The sequence below is a fragment of the Crinia signifera genome, chromosome 2 (genome assembly GCF_055691185.1).
Source record: "Crinia signifera chromosome 2, ASM5569118v1, whole genome shotgun sequence".
Lineage (NCBI taxonomy): Eukaryota > Metazoa > Chordata > Amphibia > Anura > Myobatrachidae > Crinia > Crinia signifera.
In genome coordinates, this window is record NC_139218.1 from 139,331,453 (window position 1) to 139,355,010 (window position 23,558).

At 43.2% G+C, this 23,558-nt stretch overlaps 1 protein-coding gene across 3 annotated transcripts in view; it reads left to right on the forward strand.

The window, feature by feature from the left end:
* TMCC2 (transmembrane and coiled-coil domain family 2) overlaps nt 1-18,403 on the forward strand; it is a 61,743-nt gene extending 43,340 nt beyond the window's left edge. For all 3 annotated transcript variants that reach the window (XM_083172994.1, XM_083172991.1, XM_083172992.1), the window contains 3 exons: nt 5,118-5,809; nt 12,580-12,715; nt 15,674-18,403. In XM_083172994.1, the coding sequence (XP_083029120.1) occupies nt 5,118-5,809; nt 12,580-12,715; nt 15,674-15,985 (1,140 nt within the window). In that variant the 3' untranslated portion in view covers nt 15,986-18,403. The remainder of the gene's footprint in view (nt 1-5,117; nt 5,810-12,579; nt 12,716-15,673) is intronic.
* Nucleotides 18,404-23,558: the final 5,155 nt, after the last annotated feature.

The following is a 23,558-nucleotide window of genomic DNA, read 5'->3' on the forward strand; positions in this document are numbered from 1 at the left end:
TAATGCCCATTACACAATATGTCACACACGGTTATGCCCATTAAATATTATGCCACATGAGTGTCACATACCTACATTGGTTTTCTTACTCGATGCCAGGGGTTTCATGCTCAGTGCCAGGTGTTACATGCACAGTAGAAAGAAAGAATGTGATTGGTGCGCTACTCTGCAGCTGGTACTAGGGTTGTCAGTCCCAAATGAGCTATACAAGAAAAAACCAAGAGTGTACCAGCGCTGGCTGAAATAATATGAAAAAAAAAGTCAAATACAATAGGAACGGTATCTTTTACAATAAACCGATTTTAATATACTAACAATTATATATGGCATTCCATAGTATGAAACATAGGTACAAATACAATTAAAGAGCACAATCACAAGTCAGCCTATCCGAGGAGGCGTCATACTTGCACAGTCATCCAGGTCAACCTACACCCACTCAAGAAGAATTAACATCATTCCATTCTTCACAATTGAACTTTGCTTTTGGCACAAAAATTGGCCACCTGGTATTCATTTGCTGCTATTTTGCACATTGGAGATATCACAGTCTAGAACAAAATATCTGATGATAGTATGCTCGGCAATATTTGTACTTCTGTTTCATAGTATAGAACTCCATATATAATTTTTAGTATATTAACCCTTTCCCGACATATGACGTACATTTACGTCATATGTCGGTTGCGGGGGAATCAAGCCAGCTCACGGAGTGAGCTGGCTTGAAAGAGAGCTGGTAATGGCTGTATATTACAGCCAGGTACCTGCTCTCACGGCCACGAGCGGCGAGTTCGCCGATCGTGGCCGTTTAACCCTTTAAGCACCGCGGGCAAAGCGCCCGCAGTGCTTAAATAGCTGATCGGAGGGGGGGCGCCCCCCTCCGGCACCGATCGGGGCCCCCCGCGGCGAGATCGGAGGGTGCCGATCGGTTGCCATGGCAGCCAGGGGTCTAATGTAGACCCCTGTGCTGGCCGTGTCAGCATACCTATTACATCCTGCCTGAGGCAGGATGTAATAGGAAGTGCTGAAAATCACTATGTTCAGCCATAGAGCTCTATGGCTGAACCTAGTACAGGCGATCGCGCCCCCCTAGTGGTCAAGTACACTAGGGGGCCTTGTAGTAAAAGTAAAAAAAAAAAAAAAAATAAGTTTAAAAATAAAAAAAAAATAAAAAAATATTAAAAGTTCAAATCACCCCCCTTTCCCCATTTCACAAATAAAAATAAATAAAAAATAAAAAAAATAAACATATTTGGTATCGCCGCGTTCCTAAAAGTCCGATCTATTAAAATATAACATTAGTTATCCCGCACGGTTAAAGGCGTAAACGGAAAATAATTCCCAATGCCAAAACTACGTTTTTTGGTCGCATCGCCTACCCAAAAAAAAATAACTAAAAGAGATCAAAAAGTCGCCCATATCCCATAATGGTATTAATTAAAAAGTACACTTCAGCCCGCAAAAAATGAGCCCTCACCCAGGTCCGTAGGTGGAAAAATAAAAAAGTTATAAGCCGCAGAACATGGCGACGCGACGCAAATTAGAAAAACCGTAAAAGTTTCTATTTTTTTTTTTAGTGGTAAAACATAACGAAAACTATATAAGTTTGGTATCACCGGAATCGTAACGACCCATAGAATAAAGATAACCCATCATTTTAAACGAACTATGAACTCCAAAAAAAAACCTGTAACCAGCGCAAAATTGTGGAATTGCGTTTTTTTTCTTTTTTACCCCACATTGAATTATTTCCTGATTCCCCAGAATATTATACGGTATAGTAAATGGTACCATTAAAAAGTACAACTTGTCCCGCAAAAAAAAAGCCCTCATGTGTCTATATAGCCGGAAAATTAAAAAAGTTACGCTTATTTGAACGCGAGGAGGAAAAAAAAAAAAAAAATTAACAAAAAAGGCCTCGTCGGGAAGGGGTTAAATCTGTTTATTGTAAAAGCTACCGTTCCTATCGTATTTTTACATTTTTTTCATATTATTTCAGCCAGCGCTGGTACACTCTTGTTTTTTTCTGTTACATGCATAGTGCCAGGGGTTACATGCATAGTGCCAGGGGTTACATGCACAGTGCCACGGGTTACATGCACAGTGCCACGGGTTACATGCACAGTGCCAGGAGTTACATGCACAGTGCCAGGGGTTTCATGCACAGTGACAGGGGTTTCATGCACAGTGACAGGGGTTTCATGCACAGTGACGGGTTTCATGCACAGGGCCAGGGGTTACATACACAGGGCCAGGGGTTACATACACAGGGCCAGGGGTTACATACACAGGGCCAGGGGTTACATACACAGGGCCAGGGGTTACATACACAGGGCCAGGGGTTACATGTTCAGGGAGAGGGGTTCTTTGCTCCAAGCGGCTTACAGACAGTGCCAAATTTTAAATGTAAAAGCACTGTCCGTGTCATGCATTGCTGCCATCGGTGTGCCCTGATCACTGCGGCGCTTAATCATAGGGTCGACCCTGAGCGGGGCAAGGTGAGTGGATGGAGGTGGAACCATTCCGCCACCAAAATGGAACTGACGGAACGCAGTTCCACCCTGTTCTGGCTCACTTTCACCCCTGCTTATTTGTATGCATATTTTCTTGATTAAAACATATAACCCATCAGAGGTGGTAGAGGCTAAGACAGTAGAACAATTTAAACATGCTTGGGATAGGCATATGAATATCCTTACAAAGAAATAAGGATTAAAAAGGGTTGAGTTTACCTGAAGGGTAAAAAAAGGGGCAGACTAGATGGGCCAAATGGTTCTTATCTGCCGTCAAATTCTATGTTTCTATGTAACCTATAAAATGGGTATGATCTTGATGGAATCAGGGCAATGATGTTTCTGTATTATGTGCATGGGAAATTTGTGTATATGGCACATGTGTAATTGTACATATTATGCGGCATATTACTCTTATGTGTATGCTTGCTTTGTTACTAGTCATCATCAGTGTGCGAAATGCGCACCCAGGATACATACGGATGATTGGCGGTCAGGATGCCGGCAGTCAGAGTACAGACGCTGGCATCCTTTAGGAGGGAATCCTGATAGGGGTCAGGTAAGTACACTAAGGCCCTCCTAAGCCTCCCTACTAGCAGCCCCCCACAGCTTGACCCTGACCCTCCCTGCAAGTGCCTAACCTCCAAACCGCCCCCCCCCCCGCGCCTAAATCTAATGCCCCTCACCCGCAGCCTGATTCTAACCCCCCTCTTAGGTGCCTAAACCTAACCTTCTGCTCCCCACAGCCTAACCCTAAGCCGCCCCCCCCCCCCCCTCATTGCCTAAACCTAACCCAGCTTACCCGACCAGACCCTAACCCAACCAAAATATTCACCGATCGAGACATCGGCTGTCAGTATTCTGGCTTCGGCATCCTAACCATTTTGGAGATCTGTCGCCAGTCTTCTGAAGGCAGTAGGGATGTCAGTATACTGAACACCAGCATCCTGACCTTCCGGGTGCTGAATGCATCCTGTGCACCCTACATTAGGTGCAAAGAGTTTGCCTTCAATACACTTACTCCAGGTCGGCATAGCCTGCAGTTGTGCCAACATGTTAACACGGAACTTTGCCTATGTGAGAGAGCTCTGCCAGATTCCAGGTATGCCTCTTTTGATAGGTTCAAAATAGGTATGACTTCATACAACTTTGCATAGTGCGTACATGTTTACTCTGCATATGGCGCCGTCACAATGTGAAAATATACAACATATTAACATATAATAATAATAAAATATTAACCAACTTTGTGTTAATCCCAAAATGTATATATATAAAAACCTATGAAAATCTAATGATTGATAACAGAACAAGCGGCCCCTACTACTTAACAAGCATACATAGCAGTCCTGGAATCCATGGTCTATGGGTAATAGGCACATATAAAAGTCAATTATACCCACTAGTTAGTACTGTATAAGTAAAAGTTGTGTGCCTCCTGATGCTGATGATACTACTTCTACTAATAGTAATATGTGACCTTTTTAAAATATAATGTAGTCCCTCTTTTAACAAAAATAATAGAAGTAGAGCCACCATATAAAAAGTTGTACCTTCATTTAATGATGAAAAGGGAACACAGCTCCATTAAAATAATTTCTGTTAATGTCCCTTAATACTTGCCTGCTCTCTCGTTCCTGGCTTGACCAGACATAAATAATAATCTTTTTTTTTTTTTAAATACACGACTTCCTGCAAGGAAACCTGGACACTCAATGATTCCAAATAAGGCAGCCCTTCTAGTTAGTAGTTGGGCCACCAATCAGAAGCTATGTTTTATCTTCAAGATAAGACATAATCAGGTGCTTTAGAGGTCTCGGATGCATAATTTAATTTGACACTATGCTGCTGCTGGATATATGAGATATTCCTTTTTACATTTAAACCGTTTAATGCCAACATCTCTGTGAGAGATGTTCAAAATATCCGCAAAAACTTCCAGCATCGCTCACATTTGTTATATAAAGTCAAATAAAAAATGTTGTGTAGAAAAATATTATATTTCCTATATAAGGTAAACATTACAGGTCATTATGATTAATAAAAATGTTTGCTTGGCAATTTTCACATCTGTTTTGACAAATTCACTTGGCACTTAAAGGGCCGTATTCAATACGGCCGGCGAGGGGGTTAAATGGTGGGGATCACCGAAAACAAGCAACCGTTTAACCCCCACGCCGGCCGCTCGCCCTATTTTACATTCCGGAGGAACCGGATTCCCAAGACTGCATCGAATTCCCTGTTGGAAATAGCGGTGGAGATTGAGGGGCAGATTTATTAAGCTTGGAGAAGAGATAAACTGGAGATAAAGCGGAGAAAAGGTAAAAGGAGATAAAGCAGCAGCCAATCAGCTGTGTTTGAAAAAGACAGTTGGGAGATGATTGGCTGGTGCTTTATGTCCAGTTTATCTCTTCTCCAAGCTTAATAAATCTGCCCCTCAATACCCCGCCTAATGTTATGCTCTTTGATAGTTTGTATTAATGTGCCTTTAGGTATGTTTATGTGTGGGTCCAATGCTCTAATATACATTTATATCTTTTTGTTATTCAGTAGTTTGGTGAATTTACTTTTTTATGTTCTTTTTGCTCTTTCCTTCTACACCAGGTATTTGAGAAGAAGAATCAGAAGTCTGCACAGACCATTGCTCAGCTGCACAAGAAGTTGGAACATTATCACAAGAAACTGAAAGAAATTGAGCAGAATGGCATATCGCGACAGCCAAAGGATGTCTTGAGGGACATGCAGCAAGGACTGAAAGATGTGGGAGCCAATGTACGAGCAGGCATTAGTGGATTTGGAGGAGGAGTAGTTGAAGGTGTAAAGGGGGGACTTTCTGGCCTATCTCAGGTCACACACACAGCAGTGGTGTCAAAGCCCAGGGAGTTTGCCAGCCTTATCCGCAACAAATTTGGAAGTGCTGATAACATACCACATCTGAAAGATGGTATGGAAGAGGATGGTGAAGGCCAAGGGGGCACGAGAGCACTGAGTGGCAGTGTTACTTTGGCACCAAGTCCCAAGTATGGAAGTGATGATGAGTGCTCAAGTGCTACCTCTGGGTCAGCTGGGGCAGGAAGTAACTCTGGGGCTGGACCTGCAGGACCTGGTAGCCCAAGGTCTAACACTTTGGATGGACATCATCATGGCCATCATGGAGGTTTTGATGCCATCCTGGAGGAACTGTGTGAGATAAAAGATGGACAGAGCCATCTTGAGGATTCAATGGAAGACTTGAAATCACAGCTACAACGAGATTATAGCTACATGACACAGTGTCTTCAAGAGGAACGCTACAGGTTGGTGCTGTAGGACAGTCACAGATCTGATTTCACTATGCATACTAAATACAATTCCCAAATATGGCACCGATAATCAGGCTGTTGATGGTCAGTACATTTCCATATGAAAATACATGAAAATGTAAACCTGTACCATATAAAAAGTATACAGAATTAAATATCTTTGTATATCTATCTATATATCCATCTATACAGATCTCTCTCTCTCTCAGCCAAAAGTCACATTATGCCACACAGTATGAGCCAAAAATCTCATTATGCCTACGTGTAGTAACCTAAACTCTGACCTGCTCATGAACTCTGTAAGGGAAAAAAGGCCATTATACCAATTTCAAATCCAGACCAGTCTATATACACCATGTAGAAATGAAACTGGTCACATTATGCATGTGCACTACATACACCCACATTTTAATTATGGTTGTGGGTGTGGCAGTCAATAGGCAGACAGAGTCAAATGATTTACCAGGTCAACACTACATCAGGCCGGCCATCCTCAGGCACTACATCGGGCCCTACATCCATAGTGACTAAATCAGGTCCTACATCCATGGGCACTAAATCAGGTCCTACATCCATTGGCACTACATTAAGCCCTACATTCACAGGCACTACATAACTGTACACATATACAGGCACAACACAAGGCTCTGAATCCAAAGGGAATACATCAGACCCTACATACACAAGCACCAAATCAGGCCATGGATCCCAAGGGAACACGTCAGACCCTACATCCACAGGCATTACTTCAGGCGTTCAAGCAAGCGCTACATCCATGGGCACTTCATCAGGCCCTGCATCCATGGAAACTACATCAGGCCATGGGAACTACATCATGCCCTGAATCTACAGGCACTATTGTACATCCACAGGCACTAAATTACAGGTGCTACGTAAGGCCCTAAATCCACAGGCACTACTTCATGCCTTACATACTCAGACACCACATAATGCCCTACAGCCAAGAGGACTATATCATGCCTTACATCCACATGCACTACATCATGCCCTACATCACAGCAGATGTCAGAAGGCACTACATCAGACTCTACATCCACAGGCTCTAAATCAGGCCCTACATGCACAGACATTACATAATGGTCTACAGTCACAGGTGCTACATCACAACCTACATCCAAAGATGCTACATCGGGCATTGGGCTCAACATCCACAGGAACTACATCAAGCCCTACATCCTTGGACACCTGTGATATGACATGATGTAGTGCCCAAGGTTGTAGGGAATGATGTAGTGCCTTACATTCTTGGACACTACATAATTCCCTGCATCCTCAGGCACTATATCATGCCCTATATTACAGGTGCTACATCAGATCCTACATCCATAGGCACTACATCAGGCTCTGCGTCCTCAGGCACTACATAATGCCCTATATCACAGGTGCTACATCAGACCCTACATCCACAGGCACTACAGTATATCATGCCCTATATTACAGTTGGAACATCAGACACTGCATCAGACCCTACATCCACAGGCACTACATCAGGCCTTACATCCGCAGACACTACATCATGCCCTATATCACAGGTGCTACATCAGACCCTACATCCACAGGCACTACAGTATATCATGCCCTATATTACAGTTGGTACATCAGACCCTACATCCACAGGCACTACAACAGACCCTACATCCACAGGCACTACATCAGGCCTTGCATCCACAGACACTACATCAGGTGCTACATCAGACCCTACATCCACAGGCATTACAGGGTTAAGGTATAGATGGCATGAAGGGAAATGAATTAATTCTGTGCAGACCTGCATTACCACGCCATCAGAAAAGCGAGCAAGATTGTCCTGGAGAGAGGCATTGAGGAATACTGGAGCTGCTGGTGTGTGGCGAGCTAAGATATGTTATTAAGAAAGTGCCATATACTGCAACTAAAAGGGGCAAAATGGTTGGGTGTAGTTGATGATATATTTCTATAAGAAGATAAATCAGTTTTGGATGGTAAGTGATATGCCTGTACTGTATATGTGCCCACTGTGGAGAGGGAGTGCAGTGTGACCCTCACTGGATGCCAGTATATCTTATTTGTGTGTGTGTTTATTATTAATACTTTGTTTGTATCATGTACTGTCTGTATATGTGTGCTACTGAATGAATTTGTCTCAGGGAGGAAGCAGTTACTTATCTTGATGGGAAATGATGTTTACATTGCAGCTGCTGTCTGGATGGTTAAACTGTGAGTCAGTCGCCCCCCTGTGCTAATGTGATACAACTTCATTATCCCCAGTCTAGGTCACTTCCCAGATTCCTGCCTTTTGTCTGCACTTCGCATTGTCTCACTTGCAAGTTGCTACATAGTAATATAGATCTGATACATATTAAGACGTCCTTCAAAAAGTGTATAGAAATGTGTTGATTGCATATTTGCACTCCAATGGGCTAATTCTGAGTTTAATGCAATTCATAATATGCTCCAATCTCATGGATTTCAGCGCACTGTACATGCGCCAGTAAGAGAGAGGTTGCTAGTGTCTAGGGATTGATCCATTTGTTGATCTATCTCCTTCTCTATGAAATGGGCGTTTCTGGGAGAAAACTCTTCTGTCTTGTGGGAGTGTCGCCGTCAATCCCCACTTGAGCTGCCTGAGAAGGTCGAGGCGGCGGTCCTTTTGCATGCGATATATTGCTTGTGCAGCCAATGCGACTTGAAGGCTCTGGTGTGATGCGCTCAGGACCACGTTTCGCATCGGACCTGTGGACAATCACCTGCAATGTGGGCTCTCTTCCTGGGATTGATCACCACAGTCGCAGAAAAAGATCCCAAATTGCAGGTGAATTGCATTGTATGCTAATGCCACTGCAGTTGCAAATATATGCACAGATACTGTGTGAAAATATGAAAATGTCGCACCTGCCTGCATATGTATTGAGATTCCCACTGGTGGCTTTTTGAGTCCCAGCAGCTGTGTACAAAGATTTGCTCACAGATCCTTTGATCATCATTCTCCTGAGTAGCCCTACTGTATGGTCGTGCAGCAAAGCCGCGGTAAGTTGAATGTCAGAGCGTACAGGGGCGCAGGCAATGGCTGAGACACACCCCATAAATGGTAGTGACGTGTATTCATTTTTTCTGCCATTCTGGATTAAGGGGGTTATTCTGCTTCACTCTCAAAGGCAAATTCACTCTATAATGGACCAAACCATTCTGCACTGCAGGTAGGGCTGATGTAACATGTGCTGAGAGAGTTATATTTGCGTGTTATTTTGTTTATGTGCAGGGTAAATACTGGCTGCTTTATTTTTACACTGCAATATAGATATCAGTTTGAAGTACAAACCCCACACAAATCTAGCTCTCTCTGCACATGTTACAACAGCCCCACCTGCAGTGCACATGGATTGTCCATTAGAGAGTGAATTTGCCTTTGCAAGTGAACCAGAATAACCCACTAATTCCCCTAAACCGTCCCCTGACTGGTAATCACTTTCTGAATAAATCCTCTCTGCGACCGAACATCACACAACACCATCGACCTAGATGCATGCACCAACCACCGATAATCACTCATGGGGTTGGCATACAAATTTGAATCAATCCTCTAACACATGAAAACTCTCCCAAACACAACACACACACACACACAGCACTGGAGTATGTATAGTTGGCAACCAAAAAGTATGTCCTCAGACTGTCAGAGAAAACTAGAGCACTCTGATTTAAACCAGTAAACACAGACATAACATACAAATGCCATGCAGGTAGGGCTGTGGGTTGGAATTGATAATTGGGGTCATGACCCCAGTGTTCTGAGGCAGCATTGCTAATCACTGTGCTGTCCTGTGATCCCTGTACATAAATAGCTTTTGTCCTCTTTTACAACTGTGTGTCCATTCTTCTCTTCAGTGCTTAAGGGCCCTACATACGCAGAGATGTGTGCCAGAGATACATAACAGGAGATTCAGCACAAGAGATTTCACTTGTGTGGCTCATTTCAGACAATGAGCCACATACAGAGAGATTTGTGTCAGAGATTCAAATTGGGAGATTCAGCATGGGAGATTTCAAATCTGTCACGACTGTCACAGCCGCACATGCCATCAAACTGCACTGTGTATATATATATATATATATATATATATATATATATATATATATATATATATATACACACACACACACACACACAGTATATATATACTGTGTATATATATATATATATATATATATATATATATATATATATATATATATATATATATATATATATATATATATAGTGGTGATGGGGGGATGGCGGCACTCGGCGATAAAGAAATAAATTCACCCGCACACAGGCAGTATGAGCCAACGTTTCAAAGCCTCCTCGGCTTTTTTATCAAGGCATAAATGGAGAACGCTGTGGACCACACCAGTGGATCCCCACTCTGGAGGGCACCGGATCATTGTGCTAACAGCTGGCTACTCTGGATGTGCCTGCCCAGACTGCTATATATATATATATATATATATATATATATATACACACACATACACAGTATATATATATATATATATATATATATATATATATATATATATATATATATATATAGACCAAAAAGACACACTCTCCAGACTGTTTGATGCAAAATAAAAAGCTGTGTATTTGTATTCACATAGACATCAATGTAAAAAGAAGGGTACTCAACGTTAGCGTTTCAGTCCATAAAGGACCTTCCTCAGGAGTTAGGCAACAAGGGCATCCATTTGGGGTGAAGCACAGCAGGTTCCTACGCTGTGCTTCACCCCAAATGGATGCCCTTGTTGCCTAACTTTTTATTTTGCATCAAACAGTCTGGAGAGTGTGTCTTTTTGGTCTCTATATACATGGACTTTGTTTCTTGTAAGGAAAGTTCTGGACGTCACCCCAGCGGTTGCATATTTTTTGTATGGAGTGCGATCTTATTGCATATATATATATATATATATATATATATATATATATACACATACACAGTATATATATATATATATATATATATATATATATATATACACACACATACACAGTTTCATAGTTGGTGGTAGTGTCCCCCATAAAAAGTTTTAATCGTTGGTGGTATAGTGTGGCATCCCTCTCTCCCCTCAACCGTTGGTGGCACAGTGTAAAAAAAAAAAAGAAAATACTTACCAACTCCGGTGTCTTCCAGCGTCGCGTCCTCTCACTGCAGCTTCCATCTGACTGCAGAGGGCGGGCGCGGCACCCGGCAGGTCCAGGAAGCGTCTCTTCAGCTGGGCTCCGGCGGCGAGGCTTCCAGGCGGCGGCGGGGCTTCAAGGTAGGTGGCAGCGGGGCTTCATCTGGGCAGCGTGCTCCGGCATGACAGTCGCTCAGATGGCCCTGCTCATCCCCGCGCCACACATGCGGGAGATGAGCAGGAGCATCTCAGCGACTGTTATGAATTGACTGACTGGGCCATTCTGAATCTTGTGCAGATTCAGAACGGCGGGGGCGTGCATGTAAATCGCTGTGTGGGCTATATACACAGCGATTTACATGCATTTTCAGGCATTTTCTGAGCGATTTAGTAAAATCGCTCAGAAAGTGCCTGAAAATTGTGCTGTGTGTGGGGCCCTTTACCTTTGCATGTCCGATTTCTCATTAATTGTCCTTAAACCTAGAAAGATAAATAAAAGTAATGATTTGAATAACATTAACACAACGTTTATAAGAGGGTCCTTGGCCAGCAAGTAACTATTAGCTTCTGAGTAGTAAAGTGGTTTATTATAAACAAAATATGAGAACATAAAACAGTACTTGTTTCCTAGCACAGCGTCCATCGCATCGCATACCATAAGGCATACGATGGTATGCGATACGATGTTAGCAGATGTTATACAATTTTAAATTGTATACCATCGAATTGTATGGCATATACAATGGTATACGATTTTAAATTGTATAAGCACCCTAATGGGTGTTTTCAATGATAAATGTGCCCCCTATAAGATAAATAATTGTATAAGCACCGTAATAGGTGCTTACATTGTTAAAAGCACCCCCACGCCGCCCGTACTATTAATGCCAACCCGAAGCGTGGCGAGCGTAGCGAGCCCGTGAGGGGCGTCGGTAAGCGTCCTTCGACCTTTTCATACCCCCATTATCCATGTCGGCGTGGAGTTCCTTTTATATAGTGTGGCGAGCGCAGCGATCCACCGAGCCCGAAGTGTGGCGATCCCCGAGAGGGGACGTGGAATACATGTGAAGTAATACGCGTCCCCTCGCGCGGCTCGCTGCGCTCGCCACGCTTCGGGCTCAGTGGCTCACTATATAAAATCAACTCCAGGCCGACGTGGATAGTGGGAGTATGTAAAGGTCGGAGGACGCGTACCACCACCCCTCAAGGGCTCGCTGCGCTCGCCACGCTTCGGGTTGCCTTTGATAGTGGCGATGGCGTGGGGGTGCATTTAATATTGTAAGCACCTATTAAGGTGCTTATACAATTAAAATTGTATATACAATTTAAAATCGCATTGCATTGTATGCCATATACAATGGTATACAATTTTAAATTGAATACAATGCCATACGACTGAATATCGTGGGCGCCGTGCTAGGAAACAAGTACCCATAAAACACATGTATTTGTAACAGCAGAGATTTTCCCCTTTATGGCAAAGTTTGCAATTTCACCACTACAGTGAAAAAAAAATAAAAGGTATAGCAGTAAAAATTACAAAAACCTCCCAAAACATTGTAAGTACAGTGTCTAACAGCATTCTTCTGTGCCCTGTCCCTTTACAGGTATGAACGTCTAGAAGAGCAGCTGAATGACCTGACAGAACTGCACCAGAATGAGATGACACTGCTGAAGCAAGAGCTGGCCAGCATGGAGGAGAAAGTAGCTTATCAATCATATGAGCGGGCTAGAGACATTCAGGTACAAACACTGTGTCTACAGGAGAACTAACTACAATTAGATTTATTTATGCTTTAAAAACTGTAAATCTGTCTGCCCTCATACCAATGCCTTATACTGCTTTTACTATTTCTTGTCAAACATCTATTTCAGCATGAACACTGTCTGTTTTTACATTCTGGCTTTAATGTAGATCATTGTGCTGGAGACAGTGACATGTTTGATAGGTAACGGGTATCACACAGGCCACATACCGCTCTTACATAGGTCATAGGCAACACTCGGAACCATAGCTATTTTACATATTTGGTTCTTTAGCTACTGATCAGGCATGCCAATTCCATGCATCCCGGGATTCCTAGGATTGGCCTGTGAAAAAACACCCTCACTCCCCCCCAAACCAGTCGCCCTGCCCTTTTACTTAAATGGGCATGTGGGGGTGCTGCCTGGAGCAGGTGTGCAGCCGGCGGGCTGTGCAGCATGACCTCTGACCACGCTGGGGTCAGGAACGGCTGGGCAGCATTTGAGTGGGTGCTTGGATGATGAACGGGATTAGACTGCGCATGCAGTCTAATCCCCTGATTCAAATCCTGCCAATTTTAGGATCAAATCTGGGATTCCACCGATCCCAGAATTGGCAACACGGTATTTGTGTAGTTTCACGGCGCCAGCATGGCATCGTGCTACTTCCGGGTGTACGCTCGCCACAAAATATGTCAAAAAAAGTAACTTAACTACATGCAAACATGGATAGTTCATACCCCAACTATCCATGTTGGCATGGAGTTGATTTTAAATAGCGTAGCGAGCCACCGAGCCCCGCAAGGGGACTCAGACGCACGGCGCCATACTGGCGCCGTGAAACTGCACAAGTACCGGCAACACTACTACTGTTTTTGATGTCATATTCTATATAACAATTCATGGTTGGATGGTGTTGTCTCACCAGTTTTCTAAACAGTGGCAGATTATTCTTCTGTTGGAACACTTCATGCTGGTGCTCATAATGATCTCATGTGGCTACATGAAGGTAGTGTGTGATATCCTGTAGGCCCTTCTAATATCATACTTGCGACCAAGTGGTCCTTGGTGGTTTCTTTTCTAATAAATAATGGTACTCTTTACCTAGCACGGCGCCCATCGCGGGCATTGAATGCACTAAAAAATCGGGTGCGACGCGATGCCCGCGATTTCCCATAGGGAACAATGTTAAATGTCTCAATTGACCCGATTTTCCTGTTCAATGCCTCAATTGACCCGATTTTTCCATAGGAAACAATGTTAAATGGCCCACAGAGGCCAAATAGGCACCCTGAAGTGTGAAATGGCCCCCACAATTGTTAACGCCACCCCACGATCAACGTGAACCCGAAGCGTGGCGAGCGCAGCGGTACGCGTCCTACGACCTTTTCATACCCCCACTATCCACGTCGGCGTGGAGTTGAGAATAGAATAGTGTGGCGAGCGCAGCGAGCCACCGAGCCCGAAGCGTGGCGAGCGCAGCGAGGGGACGCGGATACCTGTGAAGCCCGCGAAGGGACGCGTTTACCTGTGAAGGTATCTGCGTCCCCTCGCGGGGCTCGCCACGCTTCGGGCTCGGTGGCTCGCTGCGCTTGCCACACTATTCTATTCTCAACTCCACGCCGACGTGGATAGTGGGGGTATGAAAAGGTCGTAGGACGCGTACCGCCGCCCCTCGCGGGCTCGCTGCGCTCGCCACGCTTCGGGTTGACGTTGATCGTGGGGTGGCGTTAACAATTGTGGGGGCCATTTCACACTTCAGGGTGCCTATTTGGCCTCTGTGGGCCATTTAGCATCGTTTCCTATGGAAAAATCGGGTCAATTGAGGCATTGAACAGTAAAATCGGGTCAATTGAGGCATTGAACAGTAAAATCGGGTCAATTGAGACATTTAACATTGTTCCCTATGGGAAATCGCGGGCATCGCGTCGGTCGCGTCGCACCCGATTTTTAGTGCATTCAATGCCCGCAATTTTTTTACCTGCGATGCCCACGATCAAAATCGTGGGTGCCGTGCTAGGTAAAGAGTACCTAAATAATACTAATTAGGACTTGCCTAACAAGACATCAGTAACAGCTGTGCTGCTTTATATGAGTTGTTAAACTGCTGTTTGTAGAGCAGGCATGACTGTACAGCAGAAGGTTGTAGACTATTAGATAGACAGTGTCTAGACCAGGGCTGGGCAACACCGGCCCTCCAGATGTTGATGAACTACACATCCCAGCATGCCTTGCATCAGTTCCAGCATGGCCACATAGCAAAACTAATGCAAAGCATCCTGGGATGTGTAGTTCATTAACATCTGGAGGGCCGGTGTTGCCCAGCCCTGGTCTAGACAGACAAACAATAGGTCAACAGGGTCAAAGGCCAACATGGGAAAGGTCAACAGGGTGAAAAGGTGGACCTGAAAAAGGTATACACATGAAAAGGTAGACTTGAGTTTTTCACATCTACTTGGTGTAAATGTCGACAACTGTCTACATGGATCCCCAATTAGTATAACCTGTCAACCTTTTTACCTTGTGGACCTTTTGATCCTGTCAACCTATTGTTTGTTGAATTTTTAGGGTAGACCTATTGACTGTCTATCTATATACTGTAGATCTATCAACTGGAACCAACAGCAGACTTTATACATATTAATAAAGTCTAATCTATACATCATATCAAAACTTTTGGGAGTGGGGTTAGCAAAACTTTAACTAAAGCTTTGCTCCCATAGGGCCTTATTCTGGTTCACTCTCAGAGGCAATCTACACTGCAATATAGATCTCACTTTGAAGTAAAACCCCACCCAAATGTAATTCTCTCTGCACAAGTTACATCTGCCCCACCTGCAGTGCACATGGTTTTTGTCCATTTGAGAAGGATTTTGCCTCTGAGATTGAACCAGAATAAGGCCCATAGTGCTTCATTGATTACTCTCCTTCTTCATTACCTGTCTCTCTACATTTCAGGAAGCGGTGGAGTCTTGTCTCACTCGTATCACTAAGCTAGAGTTGCAACAACAGCAGCAACAGGTTGTGCAGCTGGAAGGGGTGGAAAATGCCAATGCTCGGGCTTTGCTAGGCAAGTTCATCAACGTGCTGTTAGCCCTGATGGCCGTTCTGCTAGTTTTTGTATCTACTGCTGCCAGCTTCATCACACCTTTGGTTAAAACACGAGTGCGCCTTTTGTCCTCCTTGCTCTTCCTTCTCTCACTACTGACACTCTGGAGGCATTGGGATTGTGTTACTTACTGTCTGGAACATGTTCTCCTGCCCAGCTGATTCCTCATCCATACATTTCTAACCTGCATCTCTGTACCCTCTCCACCGCTGTGGAGGATAACCTTGGCGGGAGATACTGCCCAGCTCCTTCTATACACATATTTATCTGGATCTATCCATTTATGCATATATTGATATTCCTATATAGAGCTTTTTCTTATTTAAATGGGCAACCATTTGCTACTTATGCACCTGACATGAGGAGGGAAAGGCCAAAAGGAGGTGGTGATGGTTGTCTATGAGAAGATGCTGTGGAGAACATGGAGTATCACTGAAAGCATACGAGAGGACACGTCCAAATGTGGTGTTTGTGGCACGATGTACAAGAAGGGACAGCTGTGGAATGAGCATTCGGCCTATTATTTCTTTGGAGACTCTCAATAGCTTGAGGATAAGTGATGATCGCAATACAGTTACGGTTGAACGCTTTGCATGATGGGAAGCCAAACCTTGAAAAGTTCTAATAGTTTTGTATGCAATTCATGGATTATGAGGCTCTGTAATACCGGTCCCTGAACCTACCACTCATCTATACTTTTAATTTGAAAAGGTCCGTATGGATTTATTTGTACAACCTTATTCTACTAATAGAAGAATTGATGTGCACAGATGTTTAGCTGTATGGGGAGCAGAAGGGTGGTAAACAAATCTCTAGAGGCAGACTGTACCCTCACATCATGTGTTGCTGTTTTTTCTAAGGTTTCAGAATGAAAGTGGAGCCAGCATGGGGTTGGGTGCTAAACGGCCAGCATTACAAACATCAATAGTACATTGTTTACACAAAGAGAAGAGCTGCGAGACACCATTGGTTTCAATGAGTCATTTATTCTAACTGAAATGCAATAACTATGACATGCTTGGAGGTTACACATTAGCTTGTATGCATCAGTGGCCTCTCTGCAAGCACACAACAGCAGCAGCCCTATGAATTCTGATTCCTTACTGATATAGCAGCTTGGCCCATATGCCACAAATTACAGTATATAGGGGAAGGTCTAAAGAATTGCATTTAAGTCATTATTTATTCCCAGCACAATCTTGCCTATTATAAGCTCAAGTGCTTTGTATATTTATTTATTTATTTATTTGCATAGGATAATAGATTAAAGTGAACCTGTGTTCTACACCCAATGCACCACATTTACGAAGCACACCTTAAGAGAGAGCGTGCGGGGACATCAGGACTGCCTTTATTACATGTGGCACTTTTATGTGCTTTATTTTATATTGGGCATCTAGAAATGGGCATCATCACTGAGGTGCAGCTGTAAGGTGTTACATGCGCTCCAATAAGGAAGGGCTCATTCACATCTATCGGCTGTTTAAGCATTTTTAATTTGCTAATGCCTAAAAAAAAAAAAACATTTAAAATGAGTGGATTATTTTGGGCCGTTGCCCATAAGTGTGTTCTTCTATTTACATTTTGTGTTTTCACATGCACTAATGTGTGCAGGAATTGTGATTTATTGCATTGGCTATAGCGCAGTAAAAAATGCATAATGAAAATATGTCAAAGGTGTTTTTTTTTTTCCATGTATCTTTTTTCCAGCCATATTTGTGAATGAACCCAAAGAGTAGAGAACTGAAGTAAACGCCTCTCATGCTTTTCAAGGAAGAACCTTGCATTGCTCAACACCTCCCATCACCTAATACAAATGTCTGCTGCTTCACAAACACTGCCATCTTGCTTGGCAAACTTAGACACTTCGGCCGAAATCTAAGCGCACTTTAGTAATTGAGGTTTGCGCCACCACCAAGATCTTTGAAGTCCAGAGGTGGCAAACTTTGTGTGGGCTATACCAGTTTCCATCCTACCAATATTCCCATAACGGAAGCATGCCTCACGCCCTGGTAAGGAATACATTTGTTCAGACTACACAACTGCTGCTCCACTGTGAGTACGCATCAGGTTCCCAAAGCAGTTATTTTTGGGCAATGTTGGAATGTAAATGGCAGCACAATTTCTTTGTATTTTTTACTTCGTTATCAAACATCTTTTTTTCTAGTCCTGCTATAATGCATTGACCAGGTCACAGGTACAAAAGGGTTTAAAAACTTTAAATAGCCAAATAGTTACAAACAACATAAACACTCCATATGTGTGACATTGTTTTATCCCACTGTGTTTTAGATGCTATTTTTTACCAGAAGTATTACATGTATATATTTAAAAAGAGAGAGAGGTCTTCCCCATTAATTTGTGTGTACATATCATAAATCTCGCTTTCTGTAGCAAGAGAGTGACATTTTATGTGTGTGTTTTGGTAATGTTTGGGAGAACAAGTTTACATCATTTTTCCAGTCCCTCCTCCCATTTCATGTAACAGTGCGGATCACAAGGCAAAGATTGTGGGTGAGATTTAATAGGATGAGAGATTCAGGAAGTGAGAGATTTTGTGAGAAATCTCCAGTTTTTTTAAAGTGGCAATCATTTACACTGCAAAACCAGTTTGATTTTGCAGTGTGAATGATTGCCGCTTTAAAAAAACTGGAGATTTCTCACAAAATCTCTCACTTTCTGAATCTCTCATCCTATTAAATCTCACCCTGTGTGTTACATTCTCTTGCTTCTGTGTGAAAATAAAATGATCAGATTTAAGAAATGTTGCTGCACGTGTCTCATTTAAAGACGTTGATGTTCACAGTCTGATTTTATGGTACAACCCATGAGTGTATGATTAGTAGATCAAATCACTTGTATCTATTATCCTCAGTATTTGGCAAAGATAATATCAGTCTCTGAATAATGGTACATAATTGGGGTATATGCACCAGAGCGCCTTTCTTGCAACTGACAGGATAATAAGTAGATCACAGAGTAGCGATCAGCAAATCGCTATAAGTGCCACACTCTCCGTATTCATAATACTGACCTCAAATAATGTACAAAGAAATGAATGCAGCTTGATGTATTATATTTGTTCCTGCAGTATTTGAAGTCAATACTGTGAATACTGACAGAAAAGTACATCATGCTTTATAGACCACCATTTTATTTGGTGTTTATGCTGTGTTTAGCTTCCAGGAAAAGGTAACAAAGGGCCGGATTCAGACCTGTTTGCTAGCAGCGTATATTCAAACTGTGAATCTTCCCAAAGGCATTCTCTCAGGGGGTTGGCACATGTGTAAACCCGCACCATCAGCCGGGGGACCGAATTCGGCCCACTACAAGAGTCTGAATCGCCCTCAAATTAAAAACTCGCCACTGGTGGGAATCGCATTTGAAAGAAATATATGTGCCTTGTACCCTAGTTTTCTCTCCAGGCAGGGCACTGACCACCGGGCAGGGCACTTTTTTCAAATCGGGAGGGTACATTTTATATTAGAATTTTACAGTAGAAAAAATAAAAAGAACATACATAAAAAATTGCACACTGCACTAGGATTACACCCATTCGAAATTGTCATACATATTATGGCACACACTGTAATGCCTCTCACATGTTATACCATGCACCGTAATTCCCATTATACATGAGGGCACACACCAAAAGTTCTCAGGGGCATGTCAGCGCGGTGGGGGGCAGTGTAAGCGCTCAGTGCCACAAAAAGGGCAGGTTGCATTTTGAGGTTTTAAAAACGGGCAGGGTGCATCACCCTGCAAAATAAGCTTAGAGGGAACACTAGTACCCTGGGCACTGACACGCACTAGGTAAACCGCTAGTGCTCTACCTGCAGCGCAGTTAGTCTAATATGGCTTTGATCATCATATTTACCCCAGTGAAGCACATGTGTTGGATTTTGTGCATCAAGTTATTATTTATCATACAATTTACTGATGAAAATTATTTGGGCAAATCATTTAAAAACATGAGCAACCTGGTTTCATTTGTTAATTTGCTGCAAGTTTTTATTTATTTTACTTTCACAGAGGTTTTTTTTTATATTTACAAAATATAATCACAATCCAATCTAGAACTGCATGTTATATATATATATATATATATATATATATATATATATATATATATATATATATATATATATATATATATATATATATATATAATTATACATTTTCTGACTTACAATATAACCAAGGCAGAACTCGCCGTGGCTCGCTAGCGATAATAATACAGCGATCTTCTTGCTAACATTTAATCTCTTTTATTGAGACCCTTCTACTAAAAATAGTTCTGGGGCATAGTCTGTGCATGGGTATCTGTCTGTGCCACATCATAACCCTACCCTCATAGGGTACTAAAATGCATATCACAAATAGACCTTTGATCTAACATGTTTAAATGCAGCTATATCACCAAGATAACGACTCATTAGCCTTGCCTGATAAGGCAAGCGTTTCACAACAGGTAAGTCCTATATGCTTTCTACCATTAAACATGCAATCCTTAAGGAAAAACACTGAACAAAAGTAACTGGTTGTGAGGACATGTTCCTACACAGTAATAATTGCCAGAAGATCAGTAGCAGCATCACCTGCTCTACAATATTTCTATTGTAACACTAGTAAGCACAACATTTTATGTAAGGAGCTGAATCTAAAATACATGTTGCTGTATAGAAAAGAGCTGCTAATGAAATTCATATATATAGAGATATATATCTATCTAAATATATATATATATATATATATATATATGTGTGTGTGTGTAAATGTATAAGTAATTTATCTAAGTTGACAATATCTGAAATAGCATTGTGATAATCGGTGTAGATATTCTCCCACACACAGCACTTGTCCTTTCAGGAATCCAGTTGAAGAAAACGAAAGCCAACAAACTACAGCCAACAACATTTAGGGCCAGATGTACTAAGCTTGAAAAGTGATAAAATGGAGAGTGATAAACCACCAGCCAATCAGCTCCTACCTGCGATGCCAAGGGCTGTGTTTGAAAAAATGACAGGTAGCAGCTGATTGCCTGGTGGTTTATCACTCTACATTTTGTCACTTTTCATAGCTTAGTACATCTCGCCCCTAGCCATTGGGGATTACATAACCTGATATTGTGCACATAACTGTACACACATTTGCATATATTTGCATATCTTTCGACCTGTCTCTATTTGGTGGGACAGTGCTATGCTTTAATGCCTGTGTAACTTGTCTACTTTGGGTCAGAAGAATGGTAGATATAGCAGAGCAGTAGCCATACCTTTTATGGTGTGAGTAGTGGCATACAAAGGGTGCATTTGGGGAAGGGAATGGCTAAAATCCAGTAGTAGAATGTGCTGGTCACTCCCTCCCACCCTTATTGTATTAAAACAACAGGCATGTTTGTCCCCTATAAAGTAATCAAATATGTACAGTATTTGCTATTGTAATGAATAGCTTTCATCTGGAGAAAGTTGTGTTATTGATTATAGCAGTCGTTTAAACATCACCGGCCTGAGCTGGAATTGGTCAAATTTATGTCAAAGAAAAGTGCCAAACATATCTAAAAGTGGCCATACACATTTATCTGAGGCTTGAAATTGCATGAAATTTCCCTTGGACTCCCCAGCAGCTTCCCGGGAGTCCTGCACGTCAGTTTATTGTACTTGAGGGCTTATTTCGTACCAGATATATTGCATGCAATTTATCAACTCATGTCTGATGGGCTCTACTACATGGTGCTAGGGGGGCTGGCCTAAATAGTATTGCTGAATTTGCCAGGTAATTCAGCAAAAAATACAACTGAAAAAGACAAATTTTCCAGGCTGAAGCTCCTCTGTGTAATAAAATGTAAAAATAAACAAATAATTTTGAAAAATGGCGTGGGGGTCCCCCCTCCCCGGCTATAACCAGCCCCAGGCTTATTGAGCCGGTCTTGGTTACAGAAATACAGGGAGGGGGGGGGGGGGGGGGGGCTGGGGTTCGGGTTCCCCTGTAACTCTATAACAAGCACCAGGCTCTTGGCCCAGTGCTGGTTCCAAAAATACGGGGGACAAAAGTAGTAGGGGTGCCCCATATTTCAGAAACCAGCACCGGGCTGAAACAGCCAGCGGTGTCATGCCACAGCCGGGGGGACACTTTTTGCATAAGGTCCCCCATCCACAGCAGGATCACCCTGACTGGTCAGCCCAGGCTGGGCCCCTAGGGGAGTGGGAACCCCCCAATAAAGGGGTCCCCCCTCCAGGGAAACGCCAGCCCGGACTGCTAGGTAGGTCTGCTCAGCAAACTACCCCTCCCGTCACGACACTGCACCCACAGCACACTGCTGCTGAGGATTCTTTTTATTATTTATTACTCTCCTGCCCCAGCAGCTCCCTGGGAATTTACATGGGATTTATCTTATTAACAAAAAATGGCACATCAAGTGCCAAAACATTAGTGAGCTCTCCCGGGGAGCTCAGGGGAAATTGGGTCCGACTTGTCCTTAGGGGGCCTTAAGTAGTGGTGTTATCAAGACTAGGCTACCTTCCAATTTAGATATGTCTGCAGACTAACAGTAAAGCCCGCAAGCCGAATCAAATGGAGAACAGCAGCCGGACACACGATTGCAAAACTGGAAGTCGCCGCACGGGATCCCGGAGTGAAGTGAGAGCCGCTACAAGCAAGTTCCCGGTAATGTAGTAAGGGAAAGATAGTGCTCCATAGACTACCGTAGGTGTCTCCAACTTGTCTCCCAAACTTGAAAATGACTTTGCAGTTGGTCCAAAAAGAGCTTAAACATTGACAGTTATTTTTTTTTGGGGGGGGGATTGAAAAGTTTTACTTCCTAATCTTTCTATGCTTTTCTTCAGCGCTTTGATTTTCGTATCTAAAATTATCCCTACCTATTTATCAGAGCTGCTATTTACAAAAAAATAATTTAGGCACGGTAAAAGCAATTCTTTATCCCTTGCCTTCCAATTTAGCTGATGGATACATCTGGTGACTACTTTCCTTGGTTTAAGTGCCCCCCTCCATGATCTTTGTTTCTTGTGAACACTCATTACATACATGTTGGTACTTGTGTAATAGCACGGCGCCCGGCTACACTACGTTTTCAGCATAGGCTAAGCTACGCTGTCAGCGTAGCCCAGCGGCCGCCTAGCGTAGTTAGCATAGTGACTCCGCGGCAGCATGGCTAAGGGATAATTAACCTGTATCCCAATATCTTCCCTACTACCCACTGTGTATATACCTCATGGATGGAGGAGTCAGGACTGGGAAGGGGAGAAGTCAGGACTGGGAAGGGGAGGACTCTGGGCTGAGAAGCGGAGGAGTCTGGGCTGGAGGGGGGAGGGTCAAGATTATACAGTAAACCACCACCACCCCCCAAAGAAAAGTCTATATCTGCCTCCCGAGTCGTGTCGTCCCCCCCCCCCCCCCCCCCGAGCTGCCCTGAACATCCCTGAGCCTGCCGCCTTCGACACTGCGGCTGGTGACTAGGGAAGCGGCAGGGGAGGAACTCCAGCTTACGATCGCTGGAGTGGAGATGATGGGTGGGTGGGGGGGGGGCTAGAGGTGGTGCACCACTGGCGCGCACCTACTGCAGGGTGGTATGCCTGGTATCCCCCCCCGTGGGGCTAAAGATACAAATTGTGCCAGTTAGTCCAACCACCTCCTCAAAGACCTGAAAATTTTTAAATTTTCTGTACAGTGGACCGGACTTGATAATCTCTATATCTCTATATCAGGCCCGCCACC